The 25,081-nt window shown below is 45.3% G+C and overlaps 1 protein-coding gene across 1 annotated transcript in view; it reads left to right on the top strand.

The window, feature by feature from the left end:
* Positions 1 to 20,741, top strand: part of SCPEP1 (serine carboxypeptidase 1) — a 30,523-nt gene extending 9,782 nt beyond the window's left edge. Inside the window, exons 4-13 of the mRNA XM_017873111.1 lie at positions 507 to 662; positions 1,028 to 1,102; positions 4,562 to 4,634; positions 8,440 to 8,477; positions 8,960 to 9,088; positions 10,416 to 10,509; positions 11,850 to 11,963; positions 14,632 to 14,769; positions 15,797 to 15,960; positions 20,138 to 20,741. Coding sequence (XP_017728600.1) covers positions 507 to 662; positions 1,028 to 1,102; positions 4,562 to 4,634; positions 8,440 to 8,477; positions 8,960 to 9,088; positions 10,416 to 10,509; positions 11,850 to 11,963; positions 14,632 to 14,769; positions 15,797 to 15,960; positions 20,138 to 20,200 — 1,044 coding nt within the window. The 3' untranslated portion in view covers positions 20,201 to 20,741. The remainder of the gene's footprint in view (positions 1 to 506; positions 663 to 1,027; positions 1,103 to 4,561; positions 4,635 to 8,439; positions 8,478 to 8,959; positions 9,089 to 10,415; positions 10,510 to 11,849; positions 11,964 to 14,631; positions 14,770 to 15,796; positions 15,961 to 20,137) is intronic.
* The last annotated feature ends 4,340 nt before the right edge of the window (positions 20,742 to 25,081 follow it).

Raw genomic sequence — 25,081 nt, 5'->3', positions numbered from 1 at the left:
TTTGGAAAAGGTATTAGAATAAATTCTGTTCTTGCAGTGTACAGAGAAGCCAGGCCAATGTGGAAATTGGATGCATTTCCAAGAAAACTGATGTGTGTCCAGACTTTGAGTGTCCTCTGGCTCCTTCGAGTTAGTGCATAGACTGTCTCTGCATGCCTCTTTCTGCACTAGTTTGTTACATTTAGCACATTGTATTGTGTGAAAAGCAACAGTCCAGATTACTTGATTCCTGTTTATCTTTCCTTCTTGCCTCTCCCTTTTTTTGGGGGGGGAGTTGGGGGGGGGCTTTCTTTGTTTTGTTTTTTTGTTTGTTTTGTTTTTTTCCCTTATTTATTCCCTATGCTCCTGTCCTTTATTTTTAAAAATCTCTTTTGGCAACAGGGATATCATCACCACACTGGTATCCTCACATATGTGGGTTTTGCTGAGCTAGTAGAAAATGATCCAAAGATAATTTGTGACCAAACAACTGATTGCAACATTTCGTTTTCCTCTGTGGCAAATAGCTCCAGGCCGCCAGTCTCCTATTTGTGGATAATCCCGTAGGCACTGGGTTTAGTTACGTGAATGGTAGTGGTACCTATGCCAAGGACCTAGCTATGGTGGCTTCAGACATGATGGTTCTCCTGAAGACCTTCTTTGATTGCCACAAAGAATTCCAGGTAAGCAAAGACTCAGGAACAGCTAAGTAAAGGGTTGGCAATAGCAACTCTACATCCATCAGCATAAACCTGAACTGCCTCCAGAGTTTAATGCCTAGCTGATTTCTGAGAAAACCTTTTTATTTCCAAGATTGGGTTGTGGATTTTTGTTTCTGTCATCTTTAAAGTTGACATTTAACTTGAAAGAATGACCCTGGAGTGGGCATTCTAGTCAGATACAATAATCAGATTGGAGTGATGGGGGAGGAAGACAAAGCAGATTTGTTTTGTCTGGCCATTACGTGCAATAGAAATTTGAAATTAATTTGCGTGACTCAAAAAGCAATCAAGTTTGTTAATTCTGTGTAAATTCCTTTTCTTACTAGACAGTTCCATTCTACATTTTCTCAGAGTCCTATGGAGGAAAAATGGCAGCTGGCATTGGTCTAGAGCTTTATAAGGTAATGGAAAATAACTTTGTTGTTATGATTTTGGACAGAAAATTATGTTACTTTTATATACACACGTGATATTAAATACACTTTGAATAGGGCCATGTACATGCAGAGTAACATTAAATCTGTAGTAATAACCATGAAAAGTTTTTAAAAGAAGAGTGAAGATTGCCCTACTAGATCTGGAACAAGATATAAAGCTTGAGTGAGTAAAAGAATGTGGCCGGGCGCGGTGGCTCAAGCCTGTAATCCCAGCACTTTGGGAGGCCGAGATGGGCGGATCACGAGGTCAGGAGATCGAGATCATCCTGGCTAACACGGTGAAACCCCGTCTCTACTAAAAAAAAATACAAAAAACTAGCCGGGCGTGGTGACGGGCGCCTGTAGTCCCAGCTACTCGGGAGGCTGAGGCAGGAGAATAGCGGGAACCCGGGAGGTGGAGCTTGCAGTGAGCTGAGATCCGGCCACAGCACTCCAGCCTGGGCGACAGAGCAAGACTCTGTCTCAAAAAAAAAAAAAAAAAAAAAAGAATGTGGTACTGACATAGCAACAAGACAAATAGATTAATTGCAACAGGATACAGAATCCAGAAACACACACACATATATATGTATGTGTATCATATATTTGTATTATATGTATATGATCACATATAAATATAAGATAACATTTCAAATCATTGAGGCATGGATAGAATGTCAATAAATGTTATGGAGACAAATGTCTATCACTTTGGAAAATAGAAAACTTGTATTCTTGCCTTGTATAAAATATTAATTCTGGATAGATTAAAATCTGAACTTAAAAATAAAAATTAGGACAGAATGCAGTGGCGCATGCCTATAATCCCAGCACTTTGGGAAGCCCAGGCAGGAGAACCACTTGTGACCAGGAGTTCCAGACCAGCCTGGGCAACGTAGTGAGATCCTGTTTCTAAAAAAAAAAAAAAAAAAAAATCAACTGGGCACAGTGGCTCCTGGCTGTAATCCCAGCTACTTGGGAGGATGAGGTCGGAGGATCGCTTGAGTTCAAGAATTTGAAGCTAAAGTGACCTGTGATCATGGTACTGCGCTCCAGCCTGGGTGACAGAACAAGACCATGTCTCAGGAAAAAAAAAAAACAACACAAAAAAAACAACAATGTCCTAGTAGAAAAATGGGCAAAGACAAATGTGGACAAGCAATTTATAAAAGAAATATAACAGCCTTTAGACATATGAAAAATCTTCAACTTTTATTAGTAAGCCAAGTCCATGAGATTTGTAAATATTTAAAAGACTGATAACACCCAGTTCTGGGAAAAGGAGGGGAAAAAAGGGCCTTCGTGCCCTTTTTTTTTTTTTTTTTTTGAGACAGAGTCTCGCTCTGCCGCCCAGGCTGGAGTGCAGTGGCCGGATCTTAACTCACTGCAAGCTCCGTCTCCCGGGTTTACGCCATTCTCCTGCCTCAGCCTCCCGAGTAGCTGGGACTACAGGTGCCCGCCACCTCGCCTGGCTAGTTTTTTGTATTTTTTTTAGTAGAGACGGGGTTTCACCGTGTTAGCCAGAATGGTCTCGATCTCCTGACCTCGTGATCCGCCCGTCTCGGCCTCCCAAAGTGCTGGGATTACAGGCTTGAGCCACCGCGCCCGGCCGAGATTTGTAAATATTTAAAAGACTGATAACACCCAGTTCTGGTAAGAAGTCAGGGAAATAAGTGCTCTCGTGCACTTTTGACGGGAATACAAATTAATTTAAACTTAAAAGGACAGTTTGACAATGTCTGTCAGTTTTTTAAATGTATGTGTCATTTGATCCAATAATTTTATCCTATGGGAATACTTATAAATACGTGTATGTCAATGAATGTTTATTATGCCATTGTTTATAATGTTCATAAACTGAAAACAGGTGGTTGGCTGTCAGTAAAGGATTGCTTAAATAAAGTAGGTACATCTTTCCAAGATGAAATGCTTTGCAGCCAGTGTAAAGAATGGATCCAGGCAGGCGCGGTGGCTCATGCCTGTAATCCTGCTCATGCCTGTAATCCCAGCACTTTGGGAGGCCCAGGTGGGTGGATCGCTCGAGGTCAGGAGTTGGAGACCAGCCAAGCCAACATGATGAAACCCCATCTCTACTAAAAAATACAAAAATTACCCGGGCGTGGTAGTGCATGCCTGTAATCCCAGCTACTAGGGAGGCTGAGGCAGGAGAACTGCTTGAACCCAGGGGGCAGAGGTTGCAAGTGAGCTGAGACTGCACCACTGCACTCTAGTCTGGGTGACAGAGCGAGACTCTTTCTCAAAAAAAAAAAAAGGGTAGATCTCAGCACTTTGGGAGGCTGAGGTGGGAGGATTGCTTGAGATCAGGAGTTAGAGACCAACCTGGACAACAGAGTGAGACCCCTGTCTCTACAAGAAAGAAAAAAGAAAGAATACAGAGAGTTGTATGTACTGAGTATGGGAAGTTGTCCTTTGGGTGTTTAATTGTGGAACAATATGAGATAAACTTGTTTGTAAGTCAAAAACACTTCCATGTGTGGAGATAGATTTGCACGCTGTGATGGCAAACAAAAGGGTAAAAGGATACATGACACACTTAACTGCAGTCAGTTGGTGAGTGTGAGGGCACAAATGAGGAAAAATAAAAGACTTTCACATTTTCTTCTGTCTCCTATGTTTGAGTATCAGTGAACTTAAATAAGGGATTTTTTAAAGATTTACTAATTAAAAAAAACTTACAGAAGCAGCATATGTACTTTACAGAATATTAGAAACTACAGCAAGCATAAATTAAAAATGAAAACTTCACCTTCCCACTTGATGGAGATCACTATAGTTAGCACCTGGGTATATAGCTTTCTAAATATTCTTGTGCACATTTATATAGAATTGTTTAGCTGAATGAAATCATATTATACATACTGGTTTCAGCCTGCTTTCCTCCATCAGTAGTTCTCAGCTTTCTATTTCTGTAAATTTTCATCTCAAATATTCAGACTTTTTTTTTTTTTTTTTTTTTTTTTTTTTTTTTTTGAGACAGGATCTTGCTCTATTACCCAGACTGGAGGCTGGAGTACAGTGGCATGATCATGGCTTACCACAGCCTCTGCCTCCTGGGCTCAAGCGATCCTCCTGCCTCAGCCTTCTGAGTAACCTGGGACTAAAGGCGAGCACCACCGTGCCTGGCTAATTTTTGTATTTTTTGTAGAGATGGGGTTTTGCCATGTTGCCCATGCTAGCCTCGACCTCCTGGGGTCAAGTGATCCTCTAACCTCAGCATCCTGAGTATCTGGGACTATAAAGGGCATACCACCATGCCCCGCTAATTTTTTAACTTTTTGTAGAGATGGGGTCTCACTATGTTGCCTAGGTTGGTCTTGAACTCCTAGGCTCAAGCGATCCTCCTGCCTCAGCTTCCCAAACTGTTGGGATTACTGCGTGAGCCACTGCACCTGGCCTGAGGGCATTTCTTGTTTCCTCTTTCAGGCCGTTCAGCAAGGGACCATCAAGTGCAACTTTGCCGGGGTTGCCTTGGGCGATTCCTGGATCTCCCCTGTTGGTAAGTCTGGCATTTTCAGGCATTTCTTCACTCCCCTTTGCCCATCCTTTCCTGGGACTTTGGACTGTGTTGTCCAGATCAAAGAGCTAAGCAGCAGAACGTTCTGGGCTCTTAGAGAAAGTGTTTGCTGCATCCAAGAAATATAGGGACAGAGTACCTACCAGGGACCACTAAGGGCTGAACTGAGTTTTCTTCATTTAATTATCACAACAAAAGGATCAAATTTTACAATTGGAGGCATTCTGAAGACTCAAAGAGGTCATGAAATATGCTCTCTGCAACATAGGATGAGTGGCCTAGTCAGGATTCAAATCCGGGTCTGTGCGGCTCAGTACAAAGGCAAATCTGTTTTGTCATCCTGCCCCCTCTACTTCCCTGATGCTGACATAAGCGTTTGGGGTTACGCATATTGATGGCAAGACAAGGTTATCGTCTGGTCTTGCAACTCAGAGGTGTGCAGTTTCGTAATTGAGCATCCGTGTTGCGAGCATAAATAAGAGTTGTTTATGTTGCAGACACCCAGCGTGTGGTTCCAGACATCTGAAACAATCATCCTGGTGGCGTTCACTCTAACACAGGATTTCTCAGCACTGTTGACATTGTGGGTCATATAGTTCTTTTTGTGGGAGGCTGTCCTGTGCATTGTAGGATATTACCAGCAGCATCCTTGGCCTCTACTCAAGAGATGCTAGTAGCACCACCCCAGTGTGACAACCAGAAATGTCTCCCCGGGGAACAAAACCATCCCTGATTGAGAACCATTGTTCTAACCTAAGAAAACGTGATTTTCCCCAGGCAAAACCAAACTACGGAGTTAGAAATCAGAAGAGAGGCTGCTTAGGGGCAAGGGTAGGAAATAAGCATGAAAGGGACATGAAGGAACTATATCTTGATTGCAGGGGGTGGTTACACGGGCATATGCATTCATCAAAACTCTTCTGAAGGTACACTTGTGATTTGTGATTATGGCTCGGTTTTTTAAAAATAATCATTTATAAAAGGTAATATTTCCCCCTAAAAGGTAGGGATTCGCTTGTTACAGAGCCATGTTCCCAATAACCATTACAACTTGGAATGGTTATTTCTTGCCCTCATGTTTGCCATCTGCAGGGTAGGACTGAAGTAGCATAAAACTGAGTCAGCATGAAGACGAGGGCTGCTATTTGTTTATCTGTTTTTCCTTCCTGGATAGATCTCGTAGGACATCATAAAACTGCAAAAGCCTAGGTCAGAAGCATGAGAGTTTCTTGTCAGATACTGCTCTTTTGTTCAAGTTGATGGAGACAAAGTCTCCATCGGGTCTTGGCAACCCAGAGGTGTGCTGTTTCATAACTGAGCATCCTCATTGGGAATACAGATAAGAGTTGTTTATGACTCAAAATTACGATGCTGGCCTTCTCACTTCCTCATGGGGTCTTCTCAGTTTCACAGTAGCACTAAGTGCTTTGCATGTGCTAACTTCATGTAATCCTCACAACAATTCCATGGGATGGATGCTATTGTTATCCTAATTTTGTAAATGATGAAACTGAGACTCAAGAGAGGTTAAGCAACTTTCTTAGAGTCACCCAGCTAAATGGTAAAACTGGGATTCAAATCCAGGCAGCAGGTACTGGAATCCAAGCAACCTAACCACCTTGCTACACTGTCTCTCCAAGATCAGTAAACTTTGCTTCCTGGCTTTGCAAGTGTTTTTCCTCTGGTTTGGAATCTACCTTTTCCTCCTTGCCGTGACCCACTTTACCTTATGAATCTGTTTGTCTGGATTGTAATCCATCCCTCCAGATCCACTTTAAGTATTACCCCTCTATACCAGAAACATTGGTTTTTGAGGGAGAAGTATTGTTAATTTCCATGAACAACTGTTAATTCCTTGCTAAGTAGTAGATACTGTGCTAGGTGCTAGGCAAAGACACATAGATATGCTCCTGATCTTCAAGAAGGTCTTGATCTGCACTGTCACTATGCCCGTGTGACCATGTCAGTATGGTAACCACTTGCCACATGTGACTATATAAATTTAATTATAATTTTTAAATACAAGTTCAGTTTTTCAGTGGCACTGTCCACACCCAAGTGCTCCATAGACACATGTGGCTATTGGCTAGCATTTTGGACTGCACAGATATGGAACACTTCCATTACTGCAGAAAGTTCTATTGAACAATGCAGGCCTACTTCAAAGGTTGGTAAACAAGGGCCCATGAGTCAAGTCTGCCCTGCCGCCTGCTCTGGTAAATCAGTTTTTTGTTTGTTTGTTTGTTTGTTTGTTTGTTTGTTTGTTTTGAGACAGAGTTTTGCTCTTGTTGCCCAGGCTGGAGTGTAATGGTGCGATCTCAGCTCACTGCAACCTCCACCTCCCAGGTTTAAGCGATTCTCCTGTCTCAGACTCTTGAGTAGCTGGGATTACAGGTTCCCGCCACTACGCCTGGCTAATGTTTTCGGTATTTTTAGTAGAGATGGGGTTTCACCATGTTGGCCAGGCTGGTCTCCAACTCCTGACCTCAGGTGATCTGCCTGCCTCGGCCTCCCAAAGTGCTGGGATTACAGGCGTGAGCCACCGCACCCGGCCGGTAAAAGTTCATTTACTGTCTGTGGCTGTTTGGAGACTGTAAGAACACAGTTGAGTAGTTGCAACCAAGATAGGCTGGCCTACAGGGCCAAAATTATTTACTATCTGTCCTTTTACAGAAAGTTTACCAATCTCTGGCCCAGATCAAACAGGAAGTGGGATGCATTGGAGAACTGCAACCAAACCTGTTTCAAGAAACTAAGGCACAAGTTTGAAGGTTAAGCCCAGGAAGTGATTAACAGCTAGGCCATGGAAGTCCTGGTGTACCTGCATTTCTCACAGTGTACTCTAAAAGAATACCAGTCCAGGCCAGCCGTGGTGGTTCACACCTGTTATCCCAGCACTTTGGGAGACCAAAGCGGGCAGATTGCTTGAACCCAAAAGTTCGAGACCAGACTGGGCAACATGGATTTAGTTCCTGCTAAACTAAGACTACTTGAAACCTACTTTGAGACACTTTGCCTTAAGGAGCCATTGAATACTTTTAAGCTAAGGAGAGACATACTCAAATGTGCTTTGTAAGTTGAGGTCCTTGATTCTTTGTTGGCATGTCTTTCAATAGCACTTGTCTTACCTAGTGATACAGTATTTAATAGTTGTGAGCTTGTCTAAACCAAGGTCAACTACTGTTCTCTTTGAGGACAGGCATTATGTTACTCACAGTTTTATCTTAAACTTTTGCTGCCTCCAGACCCTTAGTAAATTCTCAATATGTTTGTGGGATGGGAATGAGCCAATTGGCAATATAGCCACTTGCGTTGTTGCAAACTCATTAGTCATCTTCCTTATTTAGCTCCTTGGCAGAAGCTAATATCTCCAAACTGGAGGAGCAAATAAGATGCAGAGCAGAAATGTGAGGGTGGAGAAATATTTTAAGCTATCAAAAGGCCTAGAGGTCCACAGATAAGAGCCTCCACCTGTATACCTACAGCCTGCCTGTGGGGATGCTGTCACCAGCAATGACTCACTTGCTGGGCCAGTATCAGGCCAAATTAATGTGCCATTAGTCTTAAGAGTCGACAGACAGGCCCCACACCCTCATCCCACCTTCTAGCCACTGTGTCATCAGCCCGCCTCCTGCATGGGTACAGGTGATTTGAGGAGCCTTCCAATCCAAAGCTACCGGGTTTCTTGCTTCTGTCTCTTTCTTCGTTGGAGAGAAGACAGTTAGGTTTGTCTTTGGAAAGACAGAGGTATGATATACTTGATTTGTACATATGTGGTTTCCTTTAGATTCGGTGCTCTCCTGGGGACCTTACCTGTACAGCATGGTAAGTAGATATACATCTGCGCCCTGTGGGTAAACAACCCAGCCGATCTCTTCCGGCTGTGATCCCAGGAAAAGAGATGCTGGATGAGTTTGCCTATGTAGATGACACTGCTCTTTAGGGACTACTCATCCATATAGAGTTGGAGACCCAAAGCAAGAGCTCGCCTCAGGGACAAATTGAAAGAAAATCGGCACACATCACTTTTTTCTAGATATAAGAAACACATTTTTCCAATTCCCTAAATTTTATTACAAAATTTTCAAATATGCAGAAACGTTGAAAGATGTGAATACCTTGTTAGGTTCAGTTGACAATTTGCTGTATTTCCTCCAATAGACATGTGGCTTGTAACAATACACTTTGATATGTGAGCTTCTGTTCTCCTTCCTTCCCCTCTTTCTCCTACCCCTCCCTAACTGCAGCAGCACCAGATTGATGTTCCCAGGTAAAGTGGGTCTTTTTGCTCTTGGTTTGCATTCCAGTCTCTTCTCGAAGACAAAGGTCTGGCAGAGGTGTCCGAGATTGCAGAGCAAGTCCTGAAGGCCGTAAATAAGGGGCTCTACAGAGAGGCTACAGAGCTGTGGGGGAAAGCAGAAATGATCATTGAACAGGTAAAAAGGGGACAAACTCAGAGGCCAGCCTGCTTGGCTTTTTCTGGTGGGTACAGGGTATGTTGTTGGTGTTGTCAAACTTGGGGTCTATCCTGAGCCTCCCCACATATCTGCAAATGATTGCTTGCTAGCTAATACATCTCTTGGGTCTGAGCAGTGATGTAGTGGCTCGTTACAGAGTCAGAAAGCCACCCAGGCCTGCAAGACTTACTTGTCCTTGACTAAATGTATGGATTCTATTAAAAAAAAAAAAAAAAAAAAAGACTGTCTTGCAGAGGTAAGTGTGTGGAGACAACACATTCCCTTATTAGGACCCTTGCCAAGCAACATTCTGACTCCAGAGAACCAGAAGGAAAGAATGCGCTGGCTAAGGACTGGGAGTGTAGGCCCCTCTGCAGCTCTGTTCTCCTTATAAATTAACACCTAGGGCCTTGGTTTTTTTCCCTGCGGGGCCTGATCACTGCTCATATGAGATGCTTACCACTCCAGGGAGAGTGGGCTGACACAGCTGGTTTCTGAAACTTCAGAGCTGCATTTCTTTCTTTCTTTCTTTTATTTTTTCTTTTTTCTTTTTTTTTTTTTTTTTGAGACAGAGTCTTGCTCTGTCACCCAGGCTGGAGTGCAATGGCACAGTCTCGCCTCACTGCAACCTCTGCCTCCTGGGCTCAAGCGATTCTCCTGCCTCAGCCTCCCAAGTTGCTGAGATAACAGGCATGCGCCACTGCACCCAGCTAATTTTTGTATTTTTAATAGAGACAGGGTTTCACCATGTTGCCCAGGCTGGTCTTGAACTCCTGACCTCAGGTGATCCACCCACCTCAACCTCCCAAAGTGCTGGGATTACAGGCAAGAGCCACTCCGCCCGGCCTCTTTCTTTCCTTCTTTTTTTTTTTTTTTTTGAGACCAAGTCTGGTTCTGTCATCTAATCTATACTGCAGTGCAGTGGCCCGATCTTGGCTCACTGCAACCTCTGCCTCCTGGGTTCAAGTGATTCTCATGCCTCAGCCTGCAGAGTAGTTGGGACTACAGCTGAGCCCCACCACGCCCGGCTGATTTTTGTGTTTTCAGTAGAGAGGGGTTTCACCATGTTGACCAGGCTGGTCTCGAACTCCTGGGCTCAAGTGATCCACCCACCTCAGCCTCCCAAAGTGCTGGGATTACAAGTGTGAGCCACCGGGCCCAGCCAAAGCTGTATTTCTTTCTGATCCAAGCAAATTTACAAAATTAAAGCTGTCCTTGGATAAGATAAAGAGCCATGTGCCTTTCTGTTTGGCAGCTTTGATGATAGGAAAGCAAAACAAACAGCCAAATAAACTTTATATTTCAGAACACAGACGGGGTGAACTTCTATAACATCTTAACTAAAAGCACTCCCACGTCTACAGTGGAGTCGAGTCTAGAATTCACACAGAGCCACCTAGGTGAGTGAACCTTGAAGGTATTAGTCCCTGCCTCAGCCTCCATGCAAAAAGAAACCTGTTTATAAAAAAAACTTTATTAACATATAATTTGCATGCCATAAAATTAACTCATTGTAAGTGGTTTTCAGTATATTCCCAGAGTTGTGCAGTCATTGCTACAATCCAGTTTTGGAGCATTTCCGTCACCCCAAAGAGATCCCACGTGTCTGCTTGCAGACAGTTCTCAGTCCCACTCCCAGCCCCAGGCCACCACTCATCTGCCTTCTGTCTCTCTAGATTTGCCTCTTCTGAACATTTTATATAAATACAATCACACAATAGTCTTTTGCACTGGCTTCTGTCACATAACATGATGTTTTTAAAGTTTAGAAACTAGCTTCCATACACCAAATTACAACATAAATTCAAGGCTGAATCTAGTCGTCTTTCAGCCAACCAAGAAGTGTATAAAGGCTGCAGGATACGCTAGGTTCCACTTCCTAGGTGATTCTCTTTGGTCATTCTGGAGAATCCCAATGGCCCCCAAGTCTATAGAGTGTACAATCAATACTATTGGGTAGGTGCAAAAGTAACCGTGTTTTTTGACAAGTTTCAAAAACTATTAACTCTACAACCAATGAAGCATTATTTTCCTTCCCACCCAGCTCCCTACCAACCCCTTATTTTGAACCAATTTTGACAAATCTATTTTTTCCTTTTTTTTTTTTTTTTTTTTTTTTTTTAAGAGATAGGGTTTCACTCTGTTGCCCAGGCTGGAGTGCCATTGAAATTTAGAAATGTTGCCATTACTTTTAATGGCAAAAACTGCAGTTACTTTTGCACCAACCTAATACTAAAGCCTCTCCACTTTCCATGTGTTTCTGACTTTCTTCCTCCCACTGGGGGTGAATCAAGGTGACGCTTTCCCTTTTCCAGCTGAATCTAAAACTCTCCCTCTCACTGTGCAGCATCCCCAGCGGCTTGGTAAAGATGTCCTCATGGCCAGGTGCAGTGGCTCACACCTGTAATCCCAGCACTTTGGGAGGCTGGGGCGGGCGGGGGGGCGGATCACGCGGTCAAGAGATCGAGACCATCCTGGCCAACATGGCAAAACCTTATCTCTACTAAAAATACAAAAATTAGCTGGGCATGGTGGTGTGTGCCTGTAGTCCCAGCTACTCGGGAGGCTGAGGCAGGAGAATCGCTTGAACCCGGGAGGCGGAGCTTGCAGTGAGCCGAGATCGCGCCGCTGCACTCCAGCCTGCCGACAGAGCGAGACTCCGTCTCCAAAAAAAAAAAAAAGATGTCCTTTTGGCCTTACTTCCAGTCCTTTGACTCACCGTCTACCAGTTTGGTTTTAGTTCGTCTTTGTCAGCGCCACGTGAGACATCTACAACAAGACGCCTTAAGCCAGCTCATGAATGGCCCCATCAGAAAGAAGCTCAAAATTATTCCTGAGGATCAATCCTGGGGAGGTACTTATGCGACCTAATTAAGTGCCGTTTGTAGAGTTATGGGGAGAAAAGAGGTGCAAATTCAGAGACCTGAATTTGTCGGATGGGTTTTGTTGTTGGCTATGATAGGTTACAGGTAAACCATATTCCTATCCACATTTTGTAGGTAAGCAAATAGATATAGAGACAGTAAATGACTTGTCAGGGCTGTGAGGGCTGGATGCAGTGGCTCACGCCTATAATCCCACCACTATGGAAGACTGAGTTGAGAGGATTGCTTGAGGCCACAGTTGAGCAACACAGTAAAACCCTCATCTCTACAAGAAAATAGAAAAATTAGCTGGGCATGGGCCGGGCGCGGTGGCTCATGCCTGTAATCCCAGCACTTTGGGAGGCTGAGGTGGGCGGATCATGAGGTCAGGAGATCAAGACCATCCTGACTAACATGGGGAAACCCCGTCTATACTAAAAATACAAAAAATTAGCCAAGCATGGTGGTGGGCGCCTGTAGTCCCAGCTACTTGGGAGGCTGAGGCAGGAGAATGGCATGAACCCGGGAGACAGAACTTGCAGTGAGCCGAGATCACACCACTGCACTCCAGCCTGGGCGACACAGCGAGGCTCCGTCTCAAAAAAAAAAAAAAGAAAAAAGAAAAATTAGCTAGGCATGGTGGCATGTGGCATATAGTCCTAACTACTTGCTTGAACCCGGGAGTTTGAGGCTACAGTGAGCTATGATTATGCCAGTGCACTCCAGCCTGGGCAGTAGAGAGAAACCCTTTTTGTTAAAAAAGGGGAAAAAAACATTTGTCAAAATTGGTTCAAAATAAGGGGTTGGCAGGGAGCTGAGTGGGGAGGGAAATAATGCATATTTGACTGTGAGTTAATAATTATTGAAGTCTGGTATGGGTACATTGGAGCGTTGTACACTATTCTTTTGTATCCATTTGAAATTTTTCATAATAAAAAATTAAGATAAAAAAGCTACATCCAAGGCCACAGTTGGTTGCAGATGAGATTTCGTGCCAAAGGTCCTTGCAGGATGTCAGACAGCCCAAGTGTTTGGGCAGATTTTGACCAGCTCTCTCTTGCTGACCTCCCCAGGCATCCTGATGCTAGATGTGGCCGGGCATTACTGCATTCTGGTCTCAAGACTGTGGTGAGGAAATAATGAAATCCTTAGAGACCAGGGCCAGGTAGAAATCTTGGATAAGTTCCTACTTTATTCCTGTAGGGAGGCCTTGAGCAAGCAGAGATCTCAGGTTTCTGAAGGGAAAACACTCTGAGCTAAAGAGGGTTTTGTTTCATGTGTGTTCAAGACACCCCAAGGATATGGGGTCAGTGGTCCTGTGGCTGCTGCTGGGAGCCTACGATTTGCTGCTGCTGGGAGCTTTCTCAGGGGACATGGGTCCTCCTCTCCCAACCTGCAGTCACCAGAGGGTGCATTCTATCCCTGGTTTTTTCATTACTCCTGACTGCTGAGAGAATTTTAGAAATGAAGAAAAATTAGCTCAAATAAAAAGAGCTGGGTGTGGCCGGGTGTGGCGGCTCACGCCTGTAATCCCAGCATTTTGGGAGGCCGGGCGGGTGGATCACCTGAGATCGGGAGTTCGAGACCAGCCTGACCAACATGAAGAAACCCCGGCTCTACTAAAAATACAAAAGTAGCTGGGTGGGGTGGCAGACCCCTGTAATCCCAGCTACTTGGGAGGCTGAGGCAGGAGAATCACTTGAATCCGAGAGGCAGTGATTGCGGTGAGCCAAGATTGTGACATTGCACTCCAGCCTGGGCAACAAGAGTGAAACTCTCTTCAAAAAAACAAAAAAAGAGTTGGGTGTGGTGGTGTGCACCTGTAGTCTCAGCTACTTGGGAGGCCGAGGTGGGAGGATCGCTTAAACCTGGGAGGTAGAGGCTGCAGTGAGCTGAGATTGTGCTCCTGCACTCCAGCCTGGGTGACAGGGTGAGACGCTGTCTCAAATAAATAAATAAATAAATAAAAATTAAATTAAAAAAAAAAAGACTTCTTATCTCCTAGGATAATGAAGAAGAAAATGGTATGTTGCTTGTCAAATGTCTCCTTGGCAGTGAGTAGCAAATAATGGTGGCTGCCACTGTTATTGCTGTCATTCAGCGTTTTGATAATGCTGATGGGCAGGAGCCAGCGAGAGTGCCGTGCTCACTAGCTCCTGTCTTGCCTGGGGCTTGTTATTCATTTGGCTTTCCTGAGGGCCAGCTCTGAATTGGTTTAGGTTTGATCTGGTTTATTATAAGGTAGGCCCACTTGTTCAGGACTTGAAACTTGGCCCTGGTGTTACTCGAAAAAACAGGAAAACTGACATTGGCCCAAAGCACAGTTTATTCCCTGAGTGTACCAGCCTAATGAGTATTTCCTAGGTCTCTCCCTCCCTGTTTCCTTGGACAGTAGCCTATTCCAGGTATCAATTCCTCATTAAAAATGGCGCCTGCTATCATCTCAAGCTCTCAAGAGAATGGACCACATGAGCTATTTATGTGTGCCTTACACCTGACCAGTCGGCACAAATTTCTGGGCTGGTTCATCCCTGTTTGTGAAGCATCTGTGCGTTCAGTCGTTGTTCGATGCTGGAGCCCAAGATGCTCTGGGCTGAAAGGTATCTCCTGTTTTGGCAGATTCAAACCTACTCCCTCTTTCTCCTTCCCCATGTGCAGGCCAGGCTACCACCGTCTTTGTGAACATGGAGGAGGACTTCATGAAGCCAGTCATTAGCATTGTGGATGAGTTGCTGGAGGCAGGGATCAACGTGACCGTGTATAATGGACAGCTTGATCTCATCGTAGATACCATGGGTAGGAATTGACTCTGAGGGGCACATAGAGGCAGTTTTATGGGTTCAACTGGAAGGGAACTGGCCTTGGACATGTTAGTCTTGGGGTGGATGATGTTGACATGCCAGGAGGAAGGCCATTTCCCATTACATTCATCTGCTCCTGACCTTGATTATTCAAAGAGTGGGGAGCTGCATGTGGCTGTGACCCCTCAGAAGCCTGGGCCTGTCCGGGTTTGGGGGCCCTTAGGTATGATTAAAGAAAAGAACAGCACCTGTCTCTACCATAAAACTTAGACATTTTTCTGGTTATTGGGCAAGTGCACTGTTTAATTAAGGGAGAGCCTCATTTTTGTGCGACATCACAGTCGATGTTGACCACTACAGAGTAAATTAAAACTAAACCCTAATGACCGTAACCCTGAAGACCCAGGGGAAATGGTCTTTGTGGAATCCCGACTACTGCCCTATCACCTACCACCTATTTAATTTGCTCACTCCCAAATTAAATAGGGCCTGGTGGAGGCTCAGAGACAGGTTCTCTGACCTGGCACGCTAATTGAGGCACAAGGTCTGACGGATGTGATGCGCCTCGTCAAACCAGAAGGATTGAATATTTTTGTGACTGGTAAGCAAGGGATACCAAGGACAATTTGGAAAGCTGCTGCATTGCTCCATGAACAGCCCAGGTGATCCTTGTCACTGTCTCATTCCTGACATCTCTCAGTCCTCCTCACGGGCCTGTCTGCCTCCAGAGGTCCCCAGTTCCCTTCCTAAAGAGCAGATGGCAGTGAGAGATACAGAGGCAAAAACAGTCAGGCTTTGCAGCTGTTGGGTTTCTCCCAGGAGCCTAGGTTTCACTGGGAGTCAGAAATGCAGATGCTCAGGCCCTACCCTGATCTTCTGAATCAGAATTTGCATTTTAACAAGATCCTGAGTGAGTTTCACGCATACTGCAGTTTGGGAAGCACCAACTTTTAGGACCTAGACTTTTTTCCTACTCTACCCAGCTATTAATGCCAGGCCTTTCTCTTTGTCCTTCTCACCAGGTCAGGAGGCCTGGCTGCGGAAACTGAAGTGGCCAGAACTGCCTAAATTCAGTCAGCTGAAGTGGAAGGCCCTGCACAGTGACCCTAAATCTTTGGAAACATCTGCTTTTGTTAAGTCCTACAAGAACCTGGCTTTCTACTGGATTCTGAAAGCTGGTCACATGGTAAGAGACAGCTTTTGTTCCAGACTTAAAAATCATCCTGAGAGGGAAGCCACAGGCAGTTCTCTATCTCTGTCCGCTGCCCAGGTGGGTCTTGTAAGAAGTATGAGGGTCCGAAGGCCACATGTGGTGGCTCACGCCTGTAATCTCAGCACTTCGGGAGACCAAGGCGGGTGGATTGCTGGAGCCCAGGAGTTTGAGACCAGCCGGGGCCACATGGAGAAACCTTGTCTCTACAAAAAATATGAAAATTGGACCAGGCACAGAGGCTCATGCCTGTAATCCCAGCACTTTGGGAGGCTGAGACGGGTGATCACTTGAGCTCAAGAGTTCAAGACCAGCCTTGGCAACATGGCGAAACCCTGTCTCTACAAAAATTTACCAGTTGTGGTAGCACATACCTGTAATCCCAGCTACTTGGGAGGCTGAAGCACGAGAATCGCTTGAACCCAGGAGGCAGAGGTTGTGGTGAGCCAAGATAGCACCACTGCACTCCAGCCTGGGCAACAGAGTGACACTCTGTCTCAAAAAAGAACAAAAATTAGCCAGGTGCGGTGGCGCATGCCCATGGTCTCAGCTGCTCAGGAGGCTGAGTGAGGTGGGAGGATTGATTGAGCCTGAAAATTAGAAGCTATAGTGAGCCAAGATCATGCCACTCCACTCCAGCCTGACAGAGCGAGACCCTGTCTCCAAAAAAAAAAAAAAGAAAAGAAAAGAAAAATTAAGAAAGAAATACTTAGGGCTTGGGAGTGTTTTGAGTTTCCTAACAAAATTCTGCTATTAGCACTAGGCACTGCGAGCACAAGGGTGAGTGGTGCCCAGTCCCTGTCCTCAAGGAGCTTGTGGTCTAGAGACAGACAGGCAAGGAGACTGTCAATAGCATGGGTTGAGCAATGCTAAGAGGGGGCTTGGCCCAGGGAAGGGTGCCCTGCCCAGGCTTGCAGATCTGGAAGATTGTGCCCCCACGTGATGCGTAGGAGTGATTTAAAGAAAGAGGAGGAGGTGGGGAGCATGGAGAGCAGTGAATACAAGGTCCAGAGGAGCCTCAGACGGCGAGGCCTTGGAATGGACACTGGAGGGAGGTGACTGCAGAGGGGGAGTTTTCATACCATGCTAAAGAGTTCAGACAGGGCACCAAGCAGGGGTTTTAAGCAAGGGAGTGAAATGAAGAGATTTGTCCAAGAAATACCATTCTAGCAGTAGAGGGCATGGGGCAAGCCTGGGGCCAAGGACCAGTCAATGAGGCTGTTAGGTAAATCCAGAAAGGAGGAAAGTGGATGGATTTGGTAAAGTGTAAAGAAGGGAAAATTGGCAGGACTTGGTAATCATTTGGGGTGGAAAAATACTGAAGGGTGGCTTGCAGGTTTCTGCTCCAGCATCGTGGTTTGGGATGGAGGCAATTTGCACAAGCTGAGTTTGAATTGCCTATGGAACAGAAGGCAGAAGAAGAGCCTACAAATGAGACTGAGAAAGGAGCCGCCAGAAAAGTGAGAAGGGAGACGAGGGATGCGTGGCATCCCCAAAGCAGGGAGGGGCCCATAGTGCCAAGTGAGAACTCAGGGGAAGGGTTGGAACGTGAGTGATGATGTGCTTACACCGATATCCTTGGCACCTGCGTTGGTGAGATATTTTGGTGAGGTGGCAAGCTCAGAAGCCAGAATGTAAAGACTGGAGAAAATGAATGAGTAGTGAGGAGAAGAGACCGCAGCTTCCTTTAAGAAGCCAGAGAAAGCAGCCCACTCTTTTTTTTTTCTTTTGAGACGGAGTCTCGCTCTGTCGCCTGGGCTGGAGTGCAGTGGCCAGATCTCAGCTCACTGCAAACTCCGCTTCCTGGGTTCACGCCATTCTCCTGCCTCAGCCTCCCGAGTAGCTGGGACTACAGGTGCCAGCCACTTCGCCCGGCTAGCTTTTTGTATTTTTTAGTAGAGACGGGGTTTCACCGTGTTAGCCAGGATGGTCTCGAACTCCTGACTTCGTGATCCGCCCGTCTCGGCCTCCCAAAGTGCTGGGATTACAGGCTTGAGCCACCGCGCCCGGCCAGCAACCCACTCTTAAAAGACACTTAATCTAGGCTGGGTGTGGTGGCTTACACCTGTAATCCCAGCATTTTGGGAGGTGAAGACAGGTGGATCACCTGAGGTCAGGAGTTCGAGACCAGCCTGGCTAACATGGAGAAACCTTATCTTTACTAAAAATGTAAGAATTAGCTGGGCATGATGGTGGGCACCTGTAATCCCAGCTACTCAGGAGGCTGAGGCAGGAGAATCGCTTGAACCTGGGAGGCGGAGGTTGCAGTGAGCCAAGATCATGCCATTGCACTCCAGCTTGGGTGACAGAGCGAGACTCTGTCTCAAAAAGTAAATAAATAAATAAACAAATAAACAAACAAATAGACTTAATCTAAAGGGAGAACAAACAAGGCAGCAGGGCACAGAGGGAGAGGGCATTATTTATGGTCTCAGGATCTGAGTACCTTCAATATTGACTTAAAAAAATTAGGAAGTCTTAGAGCAAAGCAGTGTTACAGATTGAGTACCCCTTATGTTTGGAAACAGAAATGTTTCAGATTTTTAATTTTTTTGGATTTTGGAATATTTGCATATCCATAATGAGATATCTTGGGGATCGGACCCCAGTCTAGGCAATGGAATTCATTTATATTTCATATACACCTTGTACACATAGACTGGAGGTACTTTTGTACAATGTTTTAAATATTTTTGTGCGTGAAGCAACGTTTGTGTGCATTGAGTTATTAGAGAGCAAAGGGTGGCTGTTTCAGCCACCAATGGCTCTTCAACCAATCTGTGGTTATTGGGCATCATATCATTTCTGACTCCAAATTTATATGCTGCCAATAAGCAATCTTTTTCTTGCACATAGTCACACATAAGTACTTCACAGTGAGAAATACAACATACCATTAATACAGTGGAAAAATTGTGTGTTCAGAGTAACTGAGCAGCACAGTAGAGTAGCATCACCAGAATACCTGTGTCAGCTGCTAGACAACAGCAACAGCAAGCAACAGCAGCTTTCAGTCTCTACCTACAATGCTGTGTTTTGACTAAAAGGTTACTGTACTGTAACCCCCTTGGGGATGCAGAAATAAAGTGTGTGTTGTGTGCCTGCATTTTGAATGCAGCCCCCCATGGGGCAGGTGTGAAATATTCCACTTGTGGCCTCATGATGGCACTCAAGAAGGCTGGAATTGTGGAGCATTTTGGATTTCCCAGTGAGGGATGCTCAACCTGCACTAGAGAGAAGTCCCTGCCGAGGCTGGTAGGAGGGCATGGAACAAGCCAACCACACTCTTATGTATTAGAGTTCAGGCCCGTTTCCTCTTGGTTTGTCACATATAGAACAACAGATCAGTTGGGGACAGGCTTAAAATAGCCCTTGGAGACTGTTGTTAAGTTGTCCCCAAACCACTTCCCCTTTCATTAATTAAATGACATTTTAGGATGCCCTACCGTGCCTGTGCTTCCTGGGGACTCTTGGCAGAAGAGTCAAGGATGGGTGTGCCATAGAGAATCATGGGGCCAGGGAATTGCAGAACAGGGAGACCATATACTCCAACCCCCTTTGTGTAGGGGAGAAACTGAGGCCTCTGCCCTTCCCCCTTTTGATGCTGTGTGGGAAGGAAAATTTAAGGGACTTATTCTAAAAATCTGGGGGAAAACGAAAGAAAGTTGAATAACAATGCGAAAGTCAGGTCCCATCCAAAGGGCCCTGTTTGTTTTTATTATTTGTGGCTCTCTCCTGTGAGCTTCCTTCTCAGCCATTTGTCTGTTCTCAATCCGGGATCCCTTCTAGACAGACTCCTTTAAAATGTTTAGAATCTTCCTTCTTCCTTGAACAGGCTAGGTCTCAGTATCATGAGCATGACCCTTACCAAGAAATCAACAGATCAGCCCCATATGGAGTAGAAGGTTCTTGCCTTAAATGCTGACTTCTCCAGGTCCTTGCCACCCAGCCCAGTCAGGGCCTAGAAGAGCTTTCATCCAGTGCACGAGTCATTTTCAGGAAGGACCCTCTCTCAGGGATGTGCCCAGGTGTCTACACAGGTTGCTGTCACAGAGCTGGCTCCCTTTTGGGAGCAAGGTTTCAGGATGTTGCCTCTGACCCCAGTCCCAGGAATAGCACCAGGAGCACTAACTCAGGTGTTGTTTTTTTCTAGGTTCCTTCTGACCAAGGGGACATGGCTCTGAAGATGATGAGACTGGTGACTCAGCAAGAATAGGATGAAGGGGGCTGGAGATGAGCGGGTTTGTTTGGCCTTGGGGCACAGAGCTGAGCTGAGGCCACTGAAGCTTTAGGAAGCGCCATTCTTCCCTGTATCTAACTGAGTGATCAAGAAGGTTCTGACCAGCTACCGCCGAGGATAAAAATCATTGTCTCTGGAGGCAGTTTGGAAATTATTTCTGCTGCTTAAAAAACCTAAGATTTTTTTAAAAAATGGACTTGTTTTAATCAAAATGAAGGATGATAATAGATTATGACTTTTCTTATGACAGAAGCAAATGATGTGATTTATAGAAAAACTGGGAAATACAGGTACACAAAGAATGAATCAACACCTGTATACCCCCTTCCTGGGGTGAGCACTGTTACCAATTTAGCATATGTCCTTGCAGATTTTTTTTTTTTTTTTTGCTATATATACATATATATTTTTTACCAAAATGAATCATTACTGTATGTTGTTTCACTGTTTGTTTGACATATCAGTATATCCAAAACACCTTTTCATGTCAATAAATGTTCTTCTCTAACATTTTTAATGGCTGTGGAGCATTCTACTTTATGGTTATATGCTAGTTTATTTACAAAATTCCCAATTGCTTCCTACAAGTATAATAATTTCTAGTTTGTTGCTATTATACACAGTGCTCTGTTGATGCACCCTGATAGTTAGATTTTTTGTACCTCCTTATTTTCTTAGAATAAATTCATAAAAGTGTAATTATTTAGTCCAAGGATTGCCACATTTCCTTAAAATTAAAATAATTAGCTCAGGACTTTTAACTTTTTATTCATAGCTCAAGATCTACATAAGGAGGTTCGACGCCATGGCTCACACCTATAAACCCAGCACTTTGGGAGGTCGAGGCAGGAGGATCCCTTGAGCCCAGGAGTTCACGAACAGCCTGGGCAACATAGGGAGACCCCATTTCTACAAAAAAATGAAAACATTAGCCGAGCATGGTGGCACACACCTGTAGTCTCAACTACTCGGGAGGCTGAGGCAGGAGGATCACTTGAGCCAGGGAGGTTAAGGTTGCAGTGAACCATGATCAAGCCACTCACTCCAGCCTGGGTGACAGAGAGACCCCCATCTCAAAAAAAAAAAAAAAAATCTGCATAGGGGATCTAATAGCTTCTAGGACTGTCTGAAAGAAATACCACCTCTTGTAGTTGCAGGGCTGGTATTTTATGTATGTATGTATGTATGTATGTATTTATTTATTCATTTGAGACAGGGTCTCACTCTGTGCCCCAGGCTAGAGTGCAGTGGCACAATCATGGCTCAGGTGATCCTCCTGCCCCAGCCTCCTGAGTAGCTAGTACCATAGGTGTGCACCACCGTGCCCAGCTAATTTTAAAAATTTTTTTGAGGCTGGGCGCGGTGGCTCAAGCCTGTAATCCCAGCACTTTGGGAGGCCGAGACGGGCGGATCACGAGGTCAGGAGATCGAGACCATCCTGGCTAATACGGTGAAACCCCGTCTGTACTAAAAAATACAAAAAATGAGGCGGGCGCCTGTAGTCCCAGCTACTCAGGAGGCTGAGACAGGAGAATGGCGTGAACCCGGGAGGCGGAGCTTGCAGTGAGCTGAGAGCCGGCCACTGCACTCCAGCCTGGGTGGCAGAGCAAGACTCCGTCTCAAAAAAAAAAAAATTTTTTTTTTGTAGAGTTGGGGTCTCACTATGTTACCCAGGCTGGTCTCAAACTTCCAGGCTCTAGCAATCCACCTGCCTTGGGGTCCCAAAGTGCTGGGATTACAGGCTTGAGTCACCAAGCCTGGCCAAGGGCTGAAATTTAAAATAACATCTGGGGCTCACACCTGTAATCCCAGCACTTTGGGAGGCCGAGGTGGGCAGATCACAAGGTCAGGAGATCAAGACTATCCTGGCTAACGCAGTGAAACCCCGTCTCTACTAAAAACACACACACAAAAAAAATTTAGCCGGGTGTGGTGGTGTGCACCGGTAGTCCCGGCTACTTGGGAAACTGAGGCAGGAGAATGGCGTGAACTTGGGAGGCGGAGCTTGCAATGAGCCAAGATCGCGCCACTGCACTCCAGCCTGGGCGACAGAGCAAGACTGTCTCAAAAGTAAATAAATAAATAAATAAATAAATAAATAAATAAATAAATAAAATTAGAAAAATAAAAAACCCAAAACTTATTGCTGCAGACGGTGAGGAAAGAGTTAACAGCAGGTTATGTCTACATGACCAGCCCCTTCAGACCCTGAGACTAAAAACAGTCTCCTGGGGCAGAGACTACACATGTCCCTGTGGTTCACGGTTAGCAAGAACTCCAGTGTACCCGTGGAAAGGAAGAACTTTAGAAGCCTGTGCTGGATACCCCTGGATATCACCAATGTGTATCCTTTTTACCTGCTGCTTGTGATGTGCATCTTTTGTTCCAAAAAGTTAGCTATTAGTATAACCTGCTACTGAGCCCTGTGAGTCTTGGTGAACCATCCAACAAAGCAGTGAATTATAAAACAAGTTGAATTCCCAATCTCACAGAGTCTCTTCTGTTAAAAGTTAGTGCATTGGTTGGGAAGAAATGTAATTCTAAACATTGAGATGAGTCACCTGGGCAGATTTCAATGAAGCTAGGGGACCTCAAACCTTTTTGGCCATTAGAAGCAGCCCTTCCATGGCTGTCTGGGCAGGTTAATCGTGTCTTGCCCTAAGACCCTACAGTAAATTCCTAGACTTGCCCAGGGCTCTTATTCCTGCTGTATAACATTCTCCCTCAACCCACCCCCCTACCTTCCTAGGTAATCCCTGTGATCAGTTGACAAGGGAAGGCAACTCTCAGGCTTGATTTACAGACAGTGCTCCACAGAATGCATGCATCACCTGAACGTGCATAGCTACAGCACCGTGGCCGCACTCCAGGACAGCCCTGAAAGATGGTGTGAAGGGAAATCCTCCCAGTGTACAGATCTTAGAACAGTGCACTCAGCTCTTCATTGTCCCTGGAAGGGGAGATAAACAGAAGAATAAGTCTGCTGGTTTAGCTGGGTATTCAGGGACTTGGAAGAAACTTGATTAGTGGTTCATGCCTATAATACCAGCACTTTGGGAGGCTGAGGTGGGAGAATCCCTTGAGTCCAGGAGTTCAAGACCAGCTTGAGCAAGATGGTAAGACCCTGTATCTACAGAAAATAAAAACATTAACTCAGCATGTTAGTGCACCCCTGTAGTTTCAGCTACGTAGGAGGCCGAGGTAGGAGAATCACTTGAGCCCAGGAGGTTGGTTGAGACTACAGCGAGCCACATTTATACTCCAGCCTGAGTGACAGGGTGAGACCTTGTCTCAAAAAGAAAAAAAACTTGATTAGAAAATTGATGACAAGAAGCTCTGAGGAAGAGTTACAAGACTAGATCTCTGAATGGCCGGGTATGAAGATCATTGTTTTCCATCTGAATACTCAACTAGGGCAAGGGAAGATTTTAATAATCAGGTGGGTAGTTGACCCATTCTGTGGCTATTAGCCTCCTTCAGCCCCTCCTGTAGACTCATGAACAACGTGGCCATGGTGGTGGGGATGGAGGCTAGGCATGGGGTTGGCAACATGGACTTCCACTCACTAAGGGTGACCTGGTCACAGCCACTGCTGAGTGCCCCATCTGCCAGCAGAAGAAACAACACTGAGCCCCTAATACGGCATCACTGCTGAAGAGATCAGCCAGCTACCTGGTGTTAGGCTGATTACATTGGACCACTTTTATGATGAGGCAGGCAGCACTGTGTTTTCAATGGAGTTAACACTTGCTCTGGACATAGCTGTGCCTTCCTTTCCCACAATGCTTCTGCCAAAACTAGCATCTGTGGACCTACGGAGTGCCTTATCCATGACCATGGTATTCACAGCAAATGAAAGGCAGCAGTGAATTTATACATGTGGAATTGACTGGTCTCACCATGTTTCCCACCCTCTTAAAGCAACTGCCTTGACAGATGGTTGAATGGCTGAAAATTCAGCTACAGTGCCAGCTAGGTGGGGATAGATTGCAGGGCTGGGGCACTGCCCTCCAGTATGTGGTATATGCTCTAAATCAACAGCCTTGTTTCTCCCATACCCAAGATTCATGAGTCCAGTAATCAAGGGATAAAAGTGAAAGCGACTCCTCTCACTGTTAACCCTAGTGATCCAGTGGTAACATTTTTGCTTCCCATCCCTGCAACTTTAGGTTTTACTGGTCCAGATGTCTTAGTTACAACGGGAGAAATGTTTTCTCTAGGAGACACAGCAGATAATCCATGGAACTGGAGCTTGAAGCCACCATCTGGCCTCTTTGGGCACTGCATCAACAGGTAAAGTGCTGTCTGCAGTGATTGATCCTGACTATCAAGAGGAAATGGGGTTACTCCTACACAATGGACATAAGGAGGAAGAATGCAGGAGATCCTTTGGGGCACCCCCTAGTACTGCCATATTCTCTGATTAAGGTCAATGGAGAGCTACAACAACCCAATTAAGACCGCTAATGGCCCAGACCCTTCACAAAAGAAGATTTAAGTCATTCCATCAGGCAAAAAGCCATCACCAACTGAAGTGCTTGCCGAGGCCAAAAGATACATGGAATAAATCATAGATGAGGGCAGTCATAAGTACTCTGACCTTGTGACCCACTGTAGGAACGAGGACTGTAATAATTATTTTTCTTTCTTCTGTTGATGTGAATCTATTTTAATAAATATTAACAAAAAAAATTTTTTTTTTGAGACAGGGTTATGCTCTGTCACCCAGGCTGAAGTACAGCAGCACAACCACAGCTCACTGTAGCCTTGACCCCCGCACCTCCCAGGGCTCAAGTGATCCTCCTGTCTCAGCACCCCCAGTAGCTGGGACTGCAGGCATGCACCACCATGCCCAGC

This window comes from Rhinopithecus bieti, unplaced genomic scaffold (assembly GCF_001698545.2).
Source record: "Rhinopithecus bieti isolate Rb0 unplaced genomic scaffold, ASM169854v2 scaffold_7870, whole genome shotgun sequence".
Classification (NCBI taxonomy): domain Eukaryota; kingdom Metazoa; phylum Chordata; class Mammalia; order Primates; family Cercopithecidae; genus Rhinopithecus; species Rhinopithecus bieti.
Note: the sequence above shows the minus strand (reverse complement) of the source record. Positions and strands in the feature narration are given on the sequence as shown.